General features: G+C 42.1%; 1 protein-coding gene across 2 annotated transcripts in view; it reads right to left on the bottom strand.

Moving 5' to 3' along the window:
* Positions 1-557: 557 nt before the first annotated feature.
* OLFM1 (olfactomedin 1) overlaps positions 558-14647 on the bottom strand; it is a 171295-nt gene continuing 157205 nt past the window's right edge. For both annotated transcript variants that reach the window (XM_069241583.1, XM_069241582.1), the window contains exon 6: positions 558-2341. In XM_069241583.1, coding sequence (XP_069097684.1) covers positions 1667-2341 — 675 coding nt within the window. In that variant the 3' untranslated portion in view covers positions 558-1666. The remainder of the gene's footprint in view (positions 2342-14647) is intronic.

Below are 14647 nucleotides of genomic sequence, written 5' to 3'. Positions count from 1 at the left end.
ATAAAATTAAGACTTTCCGTCATGGACTAGAAAAATACGTTATGTCTACGTCAGGCATAATGTATGCAAGGGGGACATTCCAGCGCAGGGAGGAGTGAAAAAATGTTACACTGAGGTTTACATTTCACTGCACCATTTTTTCCATCATTTTTAACGCCTGCTCAGAGAACTAGTGTAGAACACCGCCACAGTAGCGTAAAAAATGTTGATGTTATTGTGCTAACGACTGCCATGGTGCACCGCATTGTAAATGTGGTTCAACCATAGTGTTCTTGGGTGCCCTGGGGGGGGCGCAAGAAAAGTGGTGCATCATCTGTGATGTGCCACTTTCTGGTAAATATGCCCCTTAGTACTTATATTTTAGGGAGTTTATTTTTATGCATAATGTTTTCAACTTCTCAAGGATAAAATGCTTAGTTTTTGTATTGGATGTTTTCAGATCAATAGATTTGTACCATAATTGTTTTTTCATCAGAACTCTCCTTCATGAAACATATTTATACACCCATAAACTATCTCAAAGAACACAAGACACCACATAAACAGTGCAAAATGAGTGCCGAGTAATATGTTTTTTTATTGTTCCTTAGATAACCGTGGATAGTACAAATTCTTTTTTCTTACAAAAAAAATCTAATGACTTTAAACTTGTTGCCCTAAACAAGATGTTCTAGAGGAAACATATTTGCTGCACAATCTCCACAAAAGCCGGGTTTGCCACCTGTTAATGCTAAGATACTTCCACAGCGAAGAGAGACATTTTCCTGATAAGCATTATTATCATAATAACCCACATTTAATCGACTACCTTGGTGGAAGGGTGAACACTGATATAACATTTTAGTTCAGATTTCTTCTCTGAAAACAAAATCCAACTTTACATACCCACGTTATTCAATCGTATTGAAAACCATACACTCCTCGCTTCGAACCAACAAAATGCCACCAACAATTTTGATAAATGACAGACATACATTTTACGATATAGTTTGCTTGTTACATAGGTTCAGAAAACAATATGGGTACAACACCTGTTCATATTCATAATACATACTCAAGCCATCGTGTTTAATAGTTCACTAAGACACCGATTTTCAGGGCAGGGTCTACCATACGGACCTCAGCAGCGTTCATATATGAGACCAAAAGACAGTTGAGACAGTAGCTGCAATGAATTGCGCGTGAAAGTAGCCCAGCTTGGCCACATATGCTACCAAATTGGGCTATTTGACTAATATCCCGCCCGCCCCCCACCAACTCCACAGTAAGAACAATCACATCCAGAAAAGCTGGTTGTGGGATCCATGCAGTCCGTACACAGGGCAAGTCCTAACCAGGAGTTTTGCAACAGTCATTGCCTTATATATTTAGACGGTTAGATTGCTACTGTAAAAGAAAAAGACGAGTCTTTAAGTGCAGTTCTTTCTGCAATCTCTTAGGTACACAGGAAATTGATTTTGCTCTTTTTGTCTCTAGCACAGACCTACTGAAATCTAGGAATGCTGAGGTGATGCTTCAAGCAACTTTCCTTCTGCAACCTTACACTTTATTTTGGCAGCTTTATTATATATATATATATATTTATGTATATATATGTATGTGTGTGTCCCTTCATTATATATAATAATTATTATTTTTGCTTCTGTCCATTGCTAGGAAGCCAGGACTACAACTCGTCAGATCTGATGACATGGAACAGGGTGACGTTATAAAGAACTTGATGCCCATTGTTCCAGGCGTAGAGGGCTCTGTCTTTCGGGTTGTAATCCAACATGGAAATGTGGGAGTATTTGTTCTGGAACAGAATGTCAATGTACTCATAGGTGGAGGTGTTGGTTTGGTACGCATAATGGACTTTGGTGCCTCCTGAGTAGCCATTGGTGACATAGAGAGTTCCACAGATGATGAAGGCCTCACCAGCACTGCGCTTGGGGTAACCAGTGCTCCAGCTCTGAATTATCGCCAATGTATTGGGGTCCAGTTTACTGATGACGATGTTGCCAGCATTTTGGTTGGTAGCATAGACCACCCACAGACCATTTTCGTCCACCATGAGGTCAATGTCTGAGTGCCCACCCCAGGCATAGTGATACATGTTGTTGTAGCCAGCGTAGTCTAGGCTGCGTGTTTTGAGGATGGTCTCTGTTTTCAAGTCAAAGCGGATGATAATGTGGCTTTGGAATTTATTGAAGTAGATAGAGCCATTATAGACCACCTGACCAGTGCCGGCCCATGGGTGTGGGAGGCGATGAGAGCTATAATTACCCATGTTCATGAATTCATTCATGGAAGGATACTCTCGGACGAACCTGTTGTTGTGGTAGCCATCCATATACCAAACCTAAGGGAAAAGAAATGTTATTGTTAGAAACATGAATAAAGAACCAATTGTTGACCAATATGATTACTATACAATAAAAAAATCTTAAGTAAAGGAGACACGTTTCACACGTGAAAGAATTAATTAATGACGATAGATAACTGAGAAAAAGTCAAAGGGAATATATTCAGAGGATGGATGCCTAACTCCTAGGAAACACAGACACGATTAAATAAATAAATACATCAAGGGGACGAAGACTGAAGTGAAGGAAGGGGATTAGTCCAAAGTATTGGCTATCAGATCATGGCAATTGTGTAGGATTAAAAATCAGAAAACTTCAATAGCAATCAGAAGGAATAAAAAAATACATTTTGATACAGTGTGCAGAATCCATGCCTCTCCATTTACTCTCCTGTACTCACTCCATTACTTACCCCAAGTGTTATTCCTTTAAAGAGGCAAATATTAGCAAAAATGAGGGATGCATGAGAACAGAAGATCCTTAATTGGCAGTTATCGTGTGTGAGTTATATTGTAGTATCCACAGAAGCATCCAAAAAGGGATACCATTTCCTACACACTGCTTGTGCTCTATGATACACACAGAGCACAAGCATAGGGGAAATTGTATTTAACCTTCTGGCCCTTTGTCAACTCAAGACATCAGATCACATTTTAACACCAAAATAACACTTTATTCTGCAACACTAACATTTTAAGTAGGAAGAATATCTTAAGTGAAAACATTTATCCCGACCATGTGTAAGTGCATAATTTTGGACTCCATCTTTCCACGGCCAGAGTTTGATTTTATTTGTAAAGCAGAAGTCTATGCACATACTGCCATGGAAAATTACCAACTACAGCTGTACATTTAAGAGCAGCATGCTTACTATATGGAATGTACACCTTATGGTATGTTGTAAGGGTACACAGCACGTCACAGATCAGTTTATTACAATATTCATGGTACTTTGTGGAAATCGGTGGACACTTGTAATTTCCTTCTCATCTGTGTTAGTGGATAGGACACATTGTTTCTTATTTCGTTTTTATTTTATTTATTTCTTTTTTATTGTTTTTAAATGTATTTTTATTTATTTTAATGTCGTTTTTATTTATTTATGTTATTTTAGGTATTTTTTATTTCTTTATTTTCTTGGTCAAACCGCCATCTTTTTTCCTCAAATTAACATTTGGATGACCATTTAGATCTTTCTTGTAATGGAAAAAACATGTGAATGTCGATAGGCACAACCTTGTAATGCGACAGTACTCCATCAGTGATGAAAGAATACAGATAACAGCATGGAAAACATGTTTCATTGACACTAGAAAAGTGCATTGCTAATGTAAAGATGCAAAAATGCACATCTGGTAATTGGTTAGAACTAAATAATGGAAGCAATTTAATGTAGTCAAGTTTAAGCCAACTTTGTGATTTAAAATGAATGGCGAAAGAGAGAGAGAGATCCTTCTAATTTGTATTGAAGAGCAGCAGAGCAAAAAATAAACATAAAATTGTAAATATCTTACTGTTAGCTTTAAGATTCAAAATGTTCAGGAAATTAAACTTCTGAAGAAAGCTAACAAAATCATGTTTCATTCATCTCTGAAATGAGTACATAGTGTCCCACTGACTGAGTCACAGACCCATTAAAGGTTTGTGCTGATGCTAACACGCCGCAGAGCATTGCCAAGTATCACACACAGATCCAATAGATCAACATTCACATGTAAAGGCTATTTTGTGCCAAAATTTGATCCACATACTGCAGCAAATCGTTTCGTGCTATTCCCATGTTAATGTATGCAAGGAGATGTGTGTCTTTGATGGACTGACCCAAAGCCTAATCTACTAAATGTGCGTGGTTTGGATATGTACCAAATTGTAATGCCAAGTAAAGTCAGGCCCAATCAAAGGTTCGAACAATGTATAAATCAAATAAAGTACACACGGTTCCAAAAATGCAAGAAGGTTTCTTTCAAACTAAGTGGTTCTGCATTCAATGGAGACCAAGTTATTGATTGTCGGGAGCTTTACACACGGGACCAGGAGTATTTCCTCCGAATCTCCCACGTTTGCCCCTCCCTGTTGTTTTTTGATCGAACAATGTATAGCCTGATAGACCGACCTGTACAGTGTGCATTAGTCTAATGCATAGATCTTACTTGTACGCCCCTGTGTGCTTTTGTCTGTGGTTACAACTTGTACTAGAGGCCAGACACTGCTGGCTCACCTTTGCGCAACAGTGCGAGGCTTAGCATCATGCAGAACGATTATGTCATCAGCAAGAACTCTTACTAAATCTGGTGTTGCACCGTTTTTTGCCCTCTGCATAATGCAGAGGTCTTTTGCATGAAGGGCAGTAAATCTGGGCCTAACAGTAGGTCCTGGAGACTGTTAACATTACTAGAAGACATAAGCCAGGTTTCATTATCCATCAAGGAGGTTGTGCATTTATGATCTTCAGGCAGTGAGCAAAGTTTCCCAGTTTTAGTTTGTCTACAACTGGAAGTGCTTTCTTCTGCCATGAACTTAGACTCTGCCACGCTGCTAACTTGCAACAGTTTTGTAGGAGGTTGAACGTCTAAGTAGTGACTCAACACTTGCAACAGAAAGGTACATCACATTAAACTTGATATTCGATATTAAAAATGGGCAATTAGCTGTATTAAAACAATGGAAAAGTCCAGATTTTCCAATCAAAGTCAAACTCACATTTTTGCAGTTTGTCATCAGTGTTTTAAGAAAACAAACTTAGTCCAAAACAGTTTGCTACTTTGCTTATTGCTAGGAAATAATACATATTATTAAGGCAATATGCAGTGTGGGCAGACAATGTTTTATTGATTTGTGGAACCATCGAAGCACATGGTGAGATTCGAGTGATGCAAGACTCCAGGCCTATTAACATTTTGTTGCTGAGGACAGGCAAGTGTTTTTCACAAAGTGTATTTCTGCGTCACCACTTTGTACTAATATGTTTAAACTGGGGCTGTTTCCCTGTGTTCATAACCCCCGGTTTGAAGAATATTTTGTGAATACTGCCCAACTTCTCTTAATAAAGCAAAACGTAAAATATTGGGGATAAACACACATCTTATGTGACACTATCCTACTTATTGCAGACAGAGGGCTCTGCATGTTGGTCATTGTCAGGGAGACAGAGAGAAAACCTCACATCTGCTATGTTACTGGGAGTTGGGAGAAGGAAAGACTTTTCATGGAAATCATTTTTCATTGAAATAGGAACAAAAAGAGAGATCTAAGACTTCTCCAATTTGTAAATGTAATATCTATATTGCCCCCTCACACAAATATTATAAAATAAATATAAGGTACATAAGAGAAAAACAGAAGTCTTTGGCAATAACCATTTTTGATTTTTGATCTCAAGCAGGGTGCAGCTGGAGGCGGCTGGTGTAGTTTTTAGGAGATACTACTTAGAAATTGTTAAAAGACGTCTGTCTTGCTAACGTGCAGCTAATTTAGAGTGTACATCATTTGTGTAGTGGAAAAAAACAGATATTTCCTTCACAAGTAAATAAATGATTGGTTGTTTGGTGATTTTTTACTTTCTAAGTGCAATATATAATTTAACTAGCACTGGGTGAAGTTTTAATTATGGCAGCAAAATCTACAAAACTCTCATATTTTTAGTTATGTGAAACTCACACAATTTCACACTCAGTAATTGTGCATAAATATTTGAAGTGAGCACTCACATCGCATACATGTCTGGTCAGATTCCAATCAAGAGACTTTTTCTACTAAAGCTGTGGGTATCTTGTAGAACTTATTTAGGCAAGGTGGGAACTCACTTAAAAAAAAGTCACACATGACACCCGTAACACACATTTTGCAATGAACACATCATTTTGACAATTTCATAAAATTATAATGAAACACACACAATTTCATGAAAAATAACTATGATGTTGAGCGTATCATTCAATTTCACTCACAATAAGCATACATTAAGAAAATAATGAAAAAGAAAAAATGAAGCCTATAACTGGCAACTACTGGAGCAGCATAATTTTACAACCTTAGAAATGTATAAATGATTTGCTGATTGTGGGAATTTTAAAGACCTCTGCTGCTTTTGGCTGGCGGTCTTTTTTTGCTATTATGACCATGGCGGTTACCGCCATGGTCATCCGACGCTTCTCCGTTCCGCCCGCCAGGGCGGAGCCGACCGCTGGGCTGGAGACCTGGGTCTCCATCCCGGCGGTTGTCACTATACAGCCGGCGGTATTTGGACCCGGCTGACTGCCATGGATTTCATGCAGTTTGAAACCACCATGAAATCCATGGCGGTAAGCACTATCAGTGCCAGGGAATTCCTTCCCTGGCACTGATAGGGGTCTCCCCCACCCCCCATCCCCACCCTGACTTCCTCCCCTACACCCCCCTCCACCCCTGCCACCCCCCAAAGGTGGCAGGACCCCCCTCCCCACCCCGACCCCCAACATCACATCAATCATGCACACATGACAAGCACGCAGGCACCACCAACACACATACACGCACACACACCGACATACATGCCAACATCCACACACACAGTCAGACACGCACACCCACATTCAAACATACACGCACACAACCATATAGACATACCTACAGACATACACACACTCATTCCCAAACTCAGAACACCCCCGCAAGCATACACGCACTCACACACCCCCACTACATACACAGACACACACCCCCATGCACGCACACAACACACAAAACCCCCACCATCCCCCTCCCCTAACGGACGATCGACTTACCTGGTCCGTCGATCCTCCGGGAGGGGACGGGATCCATGGTGGCTGCTCCGCCGACACCACACCGTCAACAGAACACCGCCACGCTTAATCACAGGACGTGATTCGGTGGGCGGTGTTCTGTTGACGTGGCGGTGGAGCAACCTCCACTTCCCCGCCGACCGCCAGTATGGCTGTTGGCGGCTCTCCGTCCGAAAAAGGACAGAGAGCTGCCAACAGTCATAATACGCCGTGCGGAAAACCGCCACCACTGGCGGTCTTCAGCACGGCGGTCCCTCGGCGGTCTTGACAAAAGACCGCCGAGGTCAAAATGACCCCCAGTGTCTGTGAAACTGATTACTGGGCATGTTCTCCTCTCTGATAGATCACAGTGGCAAAGACAGTGGTGAACATATGCTGGATTGCAATAAACCAGTGGTATACAGTGGAATGTTGTGTCCTTGTATCACACAATATATCGAATATGTTTCAGGTTGAAAGGGAAACATTTCTCCATTTACAGTTCACATGGATTTTTGAAAATTGTGAAGCCTTTTGTGCCTTTTTAAATCTTTGTCACTCAGCTGTCTTTTTTGAGCAATGAAAGCAAAACAAGTTCGGGACAAATTCAGAGTGCCTTTGTATCATGGGGCACCAACAATGCTCCCAGAAATACCAACATCACGGGGTGCGGTATTTACCAGGGAAGGTATTTCCAAGTCAATTGCGAGTTGCCCCGCTCAGAATAACACGGAGTATGGAGTTTGCTCATCTGACTGCTGTATTTTTTTACTTTTTAGAGACAGGTGTCCATGTTCATATTTTGATAAGTTTTGCAAAAGATGTCTGCAGTGAAACAATTTGCACAGAAATCAGAATTCCGATCGGTAACAATTTACCCTTGCGTTGGAGGAATTATCACTGGACTGGTCTTCTGAACTGTTTTAAAACTAATTTCTTTTAACAGCTACCTGTAACTTTTAGGAATTATCTTATATATCTTCCTCTAGTTACGTTTATAATACAAAATCACTACACCATAATCTGTGTTTGCTAAAAAACGGTTTTTGCTAAACCTGAGTTAGTTTAAATTTAACCTCGGTTCTTTTACTTCAGTTAAATTTGTATTTTGTTTTTATTTATGAATCTGAAACAGTTCCTCTTGTAATGTTCTTTTTCTTTGTCCAAATGGGTCTATTCTGAGCTATGTTAAAAAAAAAAATGCCATCAGTGAATCAGATGGGTATTGAGTGTTTCTCACCTTGATGTCTTTCATTTTACTGATTACAAGTGTGCCACCGCAGTGAGCGGATCAGATGTACTCATCTGAGCAGCATACTTTAATCAGACAATCACGCTGCTGATTTAAATGTTGATGTTTGTTCTCTTCTGAAATAGTTTACTTTTATGTTCATAATTCTGTCACATTAGTACCTCTTGTGTACTGCCAACCCTTCTGAATTTTAACTGTGTTCTGAAAGCATCTGAATCATGGGCAACTTGCTGTCTATCAGGAAAGATCTGAAGACCCGTATCTTCAGGGGGCACCCCACAGACTGTTTGAAGACCCACATCTAAAGAGGCCAACTCAAACATTATCTTAAGTCCCATCCTTTAAAAAGCGACCTCAAAAAATATCTGACAACCCATATCTGAACCCCATATCATCAGAGGCGAGTTCAAAGACTATCTGAAAACCCATATGTCAGAGGCCACCTAAAAAGACTATCTGAAAACCCATATCTGAAGGCCCATTGCAGGAGAGGCCACCTCAAAGCTATCTGAAGATCCATATCTTCAGAGCCACCTCTAAGACTATCTTAAGACATATCTTCAGAGGCCACCACAAAGAATAACTTAAGACCTGCAGCTTCCGAGTCTACATCAAAGACTGTCCTTTTCTGTGCAGTTTATGTGTTCATACAACTGCTATAATTTCACTTTTCTCTTGTTACATGTAAAGTGTTCACAACAACATGAGACTAGGCCTTTGTAATATAAAGACCTTTAGTAGAAAGCTAAACAAAAAATAAATGTATTACTGAACACAACAACCTGAACGAAACCCAAAAGAAACTTAGAAAGCTTACTAACTATTCAGTTCTAACTGGGGGTTTGGAGTTAAATATCACCACCTCCTCGTTTCCTGTCGCTTCTTCTCCCAGACTCCTTCTTAGGGGGGACAAGTTTGAGAACTATGCTCAGAAGTGACACTTCCAATGCATTTCCATATTACACAAGTGGCCACATACTGTCTTGGCTAATATAGAAACTGAAGGTGCTAAAGACACATTTAGTGACTCCAAGTAGGGCATTCACTCATTGACAGAAAATATGCAAATGAATGAACTCCATTAGACCCCATGCGTTTTGTTTGGAAACATGCACTGTATGGACTGATATTGAATGCCTGAATTCAGAGGTTTCATGGTCCAGCATGAGAAGCCTATTCACTCAGTGTTTTTCCTGTGTGGGGTTCTGTAAAGCCCACATGAACCAGAAAGCAACAAGAAACACATGGACTGGATAAGCTGCTTACCCATTAAATCTGGAACCTTGAGAGCGCTGCAAAACTCCTGTGATATAGTGGTGCTGATACTGAGCCTTCCATTAAAGCTCTCAATGACGTTACATTGGGAGATTATATTAGTGAATTTAAAACACGTTAGGCCTTTGCACAATGCGACCTCAAAGTGAAATGCACAATGCGACCTCAAAGTGAAATGTCCCACAAAGACCGATTTTTTGGAGCGTCTTCCCCAACAAAATATTTTTTTTTCTGGGAGACTTGAATATGTGTAACTCACGTGTCTCCAAGTCCACTTTCAAGCTCCAGAATCCAGTCCAGGGTTTATCAGTTCATCCTCGTACTGGCAGTCCTGAATTTATAACAGGATAAACAGCACTACAACCACCGCATTGCAAGTCAAAACTGCACTGGATGAGTAACTCATCGAGAACTCGGGGCCCTGCCCCTCTATTCACGTGTGCACTCTCTCTCGAATGTTTACACATCATTAGAGTGACATGTAAAGAGTGTGAGATTCCGCAGATCAGTTCTGTTCCATTAGGCAATGCTATCGTCACCATATGACTCCATGTCAAGAGAGCACATCATTTCCTGTTCTAGACGTTCATAAAGCACCGCAGTGAATTCTGGAACTTGTAGCCTTCGCTATGATAAGTCGGACCCACTGGATTATCACACCTGAAAATAATAATATTTTGAAAGAAAGCTCCAAACTTTTAAGAGATGTTTGGTGGTGAAATGAGGGCAACTTGGTAGCCCTAACCTACCTGCAACATGCCAGAGTCTAACAGACATCCACAACCCATAATGCAGCTGCTTAGGAGCAGCACCAAGAGACCCCTTGGGTGGAAGCTGTGAACATGCAATGATTGAACAGATCAGAAAAACAGGATGGCGCATGAATCGTCACGTGCTTTGTAGCCTTTTTAGGGGAAGAATGCACCGCTCTTGCCTTAGGCTTTGCTTTTCAGGGAACTGTAAGCTGCATTAAGGGACCAGTTTAGTCTTTCAGATGTGATTTTAAAACCCCTTTTACTAGCCCCTGGCATAATGGCCTACTGTGAGACCGGAGAGACATGGAGCAATGCCACGTACTCTTTGAGAAGGTGTACGGCTCTTCAGCAATGAAGAGAGAGTTTATAAGGAATGCTTTATGCACGCACGTAGGGGCAGATTTACAAGAAACTGGCGAATCTGTCCTGATGCGGCACATTTTCTTGCACACCCCCCCCCCCACGTCACCTAAAAACCCCATAGTTGAAACATATTTATAATACGAAGCAATATGGCGGTCGTTAGCACAATAGCATCAACATTGTTGATCACCCCTTGCATTGTTGATGCTATTGTGGCACTTTGCTGCACTAGTGACAAAAATGTTGACACTAGTGCAGCAAAACCCAGGGAGGCCCATAGGTTACTATGGGTGCAACAGTTTAACGACTGCCTTGGGCAGGAGTTAAAAATGACGGAAACAATGGTGCAGTGAAATTTTGTAAATTTCACTGCGCTATTTCTTTGGGCCTCCTTGCGTCAGAAGCCCCCACCCCTTGCATAAATTATGACTGACACAGGCATCATGTGGCACAAGGGGTTGTAAAGTGGTGCAATGCAGACATTGCGCCACTTTGTAAATCTGCCATGGGGAAAAGGCCACCTCAGCGCCTTATCATTAAAAAAAAAATGACGCTAGGGTGACCCAAGTTGGTGTAAGGGGCTTGTAAGTATGCCCATTATTTAAAACCAGTGCATCTGTGTAGCAGTGATTTATACCCTCCACTCACATGCTAAAGCGTGTGTAAAAATTTAACACAGAAGCAAAAGAAACCCATAATGCTTGCTTTCTATTTTTTCGAAGATGGTCGAGAAAGCCCATAAGTAGCTAACAAAGTGTTGCAAGCATCTTAGAAGGCTTTATTCAGGAATACAACCGGTGGTCCTGGTAAAGAGCCTCTTTTCAGCCACCCTTCTGTCGCTGTCTGTTTCTAAGTGGAATTGAGTCAGGTTGAATAGTGCAAGGGGACGGCAGCATTAAGCTGTCCTCTCGCTCACATGTCACATAAATTGAGAAAGGATAAAGAAAGTGCCACTGTTAGAAATGGGGTTTTTGGTTGGCAGTCAGGTTGCCCTCTGTCCAAGCAAGAACCCTCACTCTAGTCAGGGTAAGTCACACACAATCCAAAATCAGCCTGTGCTCACCCTCCGGTAGCTTGGCACGAGCAGTCAGGCTTAACTTAGAAGGCAACGTGTAAAGCATTTGTGCAATGAATCATACAATACCATAATATAACACCACAAAAACACACCACACAGTGTTTAGAAAAATATATAATATTTATCTGGGTATTTGCAGGTCAAAACGATCAAAGTTGCAATATAAATTTGTAAAGATATCACTGAAAAGTGATATAAAGTGTCTTAAGTCTTTAGAATATAAACAAAGTCTCTTTCAAGCACAAGTACCTGGTTTGGAGTGGAAAAATCTCCTCAGAGGGCCACAAAGGAAGAGGTGCGTGGAAAAAGGGTGTGTGCGTCGATTTCTCCCCAGCACACACAGACTTGCGTTGTTATTTTCCACGCGGGGAAGTCGTAAGTCGTTTTCCGGCACGCGGACAGTCTCTTTCTGTGGGTCGCGGGGATTACCAGATGTCCCGGGTCTGTGCGTGGATTTTCCTGCTTGTTTTCCGGCTGCGCGTCGTTCTGCGGGGCTGCGCGTCGAAATTACGATCTCACGGCAGGCGTCGCGTCGATTTCTCCTCTAGAGGTCGGGCGGCGTTGTCCTTGCGAGGCCGTGTGTCAAAGTTTCGATCTCACGGCAGGCGTCGCATCGATTTCTCCTCTAGAGGTCGGGCGGCGTTGTCCTTGCGAGGCCGTGCGTCAAAGTTTTGATCTCACGGCAGGCGTCGCGTCGATTTCTCCTCTAGAGGTCAGGCGGCGTTGTCCTTGCGAGGCCGTGCGTCAAAGATTTGATCTCACTGCAGGCGTCGCGTCGATCAGCGTAGGTGTGCAGCGTTTTTCTTGCCGCAGAACAAGCTGTGCGTCGAAAATTTCGGCGCACGGAGCGTCCAAGTGAAAAAGGAAAGTCTTTTTGGTCCTGAGACTTCAGGGAACAGGTGGCAAGCTCTATCCAAGCCCTTGGAGAGCACTTTTACAGGCAGACAAGAGTTCAGCAAGGCAGCAGGCCAACAGCAAGGCAGCAGTCCTTTGTAGAAAAGCAGACAGGTGAGTCCTTTGAGCAGCCAGGCAGTTCTTCTTGGTAGGATGTAGTTTCTGGTTCAGGTTTCTTCTCCAGCAAGTGTCTGATGAGGTAGGGCAGAGGCCCTGTTTTATACTAAGTTGTGCCTTTGAAGTGGGGGTGACTTCAAAGAGTGTCTAAGAAATGCACCAAGCCCCCTTTCAGTTCAATCCTGTCTGCCAGAGTCCCAGTAGGGGGTGTGGCAGTCCTTTGTGTGAGGGCAGGCCCTCCACCCTCCCAGCCCAGGAAGACCCATTCAAAATGCAGATGTATGCAAGTGAGGCTGAGTACCCTGTGTTTGGGGTGTGTCTGAGTGAATGCATAAGGAGCTGTCAACTAAACCTAGCCAGACGTGGATTGAAGGGCACAACAAGATTTTAGTGCAAAGAAAGGCTCACTTTCTAAAAGTGGCATTTCTAGAATAGTAATATTAAATCCGACTTCACCAGTCAGCAGGACTTTATATTACCATTCTGGCCATACTAAATATGACCTTCCTGCTCCTTTCAGATCAGCAGCTGCCACTTCAACAGTGTATGAGGGCAGCCCCAATGTTAGCCTATGAAGGGAGCAGGCCTCACAGTAGTGTAAAAACGAATTTAGGAGTTTTACACTACCAGGACATATAACTACACAGGTACATGTCCTGCCTTTTACCTACACAGCCCCCTGCTCTAGGGGTTACCTAGGGCACACATTAGGGATGGCTTATATGTAGAAAAAGGGGAGTTCTAGGCTTGGCAAGTACTTTTAAATGCCAAGTCGAAGTGGCAGTGAAACTGCACACACAGGCCTTGCAATGGCAGGCCTGAGACAGGGTTAAGGGGCTACTGGAGTGGGTGGCACAACCAGTGCTGCAGGCCCACTAGCAGCATTTAATCTACAGGCCCTAGGCACATATAGTGCACTCTACTAGGGACTTATAAGTAAATTAAATAGCCAATCATGGATAAACCAATCAATAGTACAATTTACACAGAGAGCATATGCACTTTAGCACTGGTTAGCAGTGGTAAAGTGCCCAGAGGTCAAAAGCCAACAACAACAGGTCAGAACAAATAGGAGGAAGGAGGCAAAAAGTTTGGGGATGACCCTGTCAAAAAGCCAGGTCCAACAGCCACCAAACACACGGATTTCAGACAGGGTTGGCAATTGGAACCCTCTGTAACTTGTACTCCCTTTTCGCTTTTTCTTTACTTTCCCTTTTTCTTTTCTCTGTTCTTTTTCCTTTTCCTTACCTTGGGAGAAAAGTTTGAGGAAGTTGAGTCCTGGGGCAGAATATCAGGTAGTGGCCAAGGCTCTCATGGTTAACAGGGGTCTCAGGAGCAAAAGAAAATGTGGGTAACAAGAAGTAGAAGTGAGGACTCAATGAGTGACTGCAGAGTGCCACTGACAGTGATAGGAGAGGTGAAAGTAAGGATGAAGATGGGGAAAGGCAAGTAACAGCAGGGGAGAATGTTGAAGAGGGGGAAAGGAAAGAAAGTTAGGATTATGGGAAGGGGAACGAGCTACAAATTTAGGAATAGCTAAGTGTGTGACAGGATTATGTGGAAGGACATGTGTGAGATGCGTTGACAAGCAAGTTTTTTTCAGGGTTTAGGATAGATGAGAGAGGCGGGGCATGGAATGTCCTTCAGGATGTGTGAAAGGGTAAAGGTTTCTATGGAACAGTTTCCTCTTTTCATTTAAAGGTGAAGATGGGCCACCAATAGGGATAGGCAAAATTGTGAAAAAGTAATGATATTTCGCAAAATTGTGTTAAAATTGAACACAATATGTAAACTTTCATTAAGTGCAC

The sequence above is a fragment of the Pleurodeles waltl genome, chromosome 6 (genome assembly GCF_031143425.1).
Source record: "Pleurodeles waltl isolate 20211129_DDA chromosome 6, aPleWal1.hap1.20221129, whole genome shotgun sequence".
NCBI lineage: Eukaryota > Metazoa > Chordata > Amphibia > Caudata > Salamandridae > Pleurodeles > Pleurodeles waltl.
This window is presented reverse-complemented; position numbering and strand designations above follow the sequence as displayed.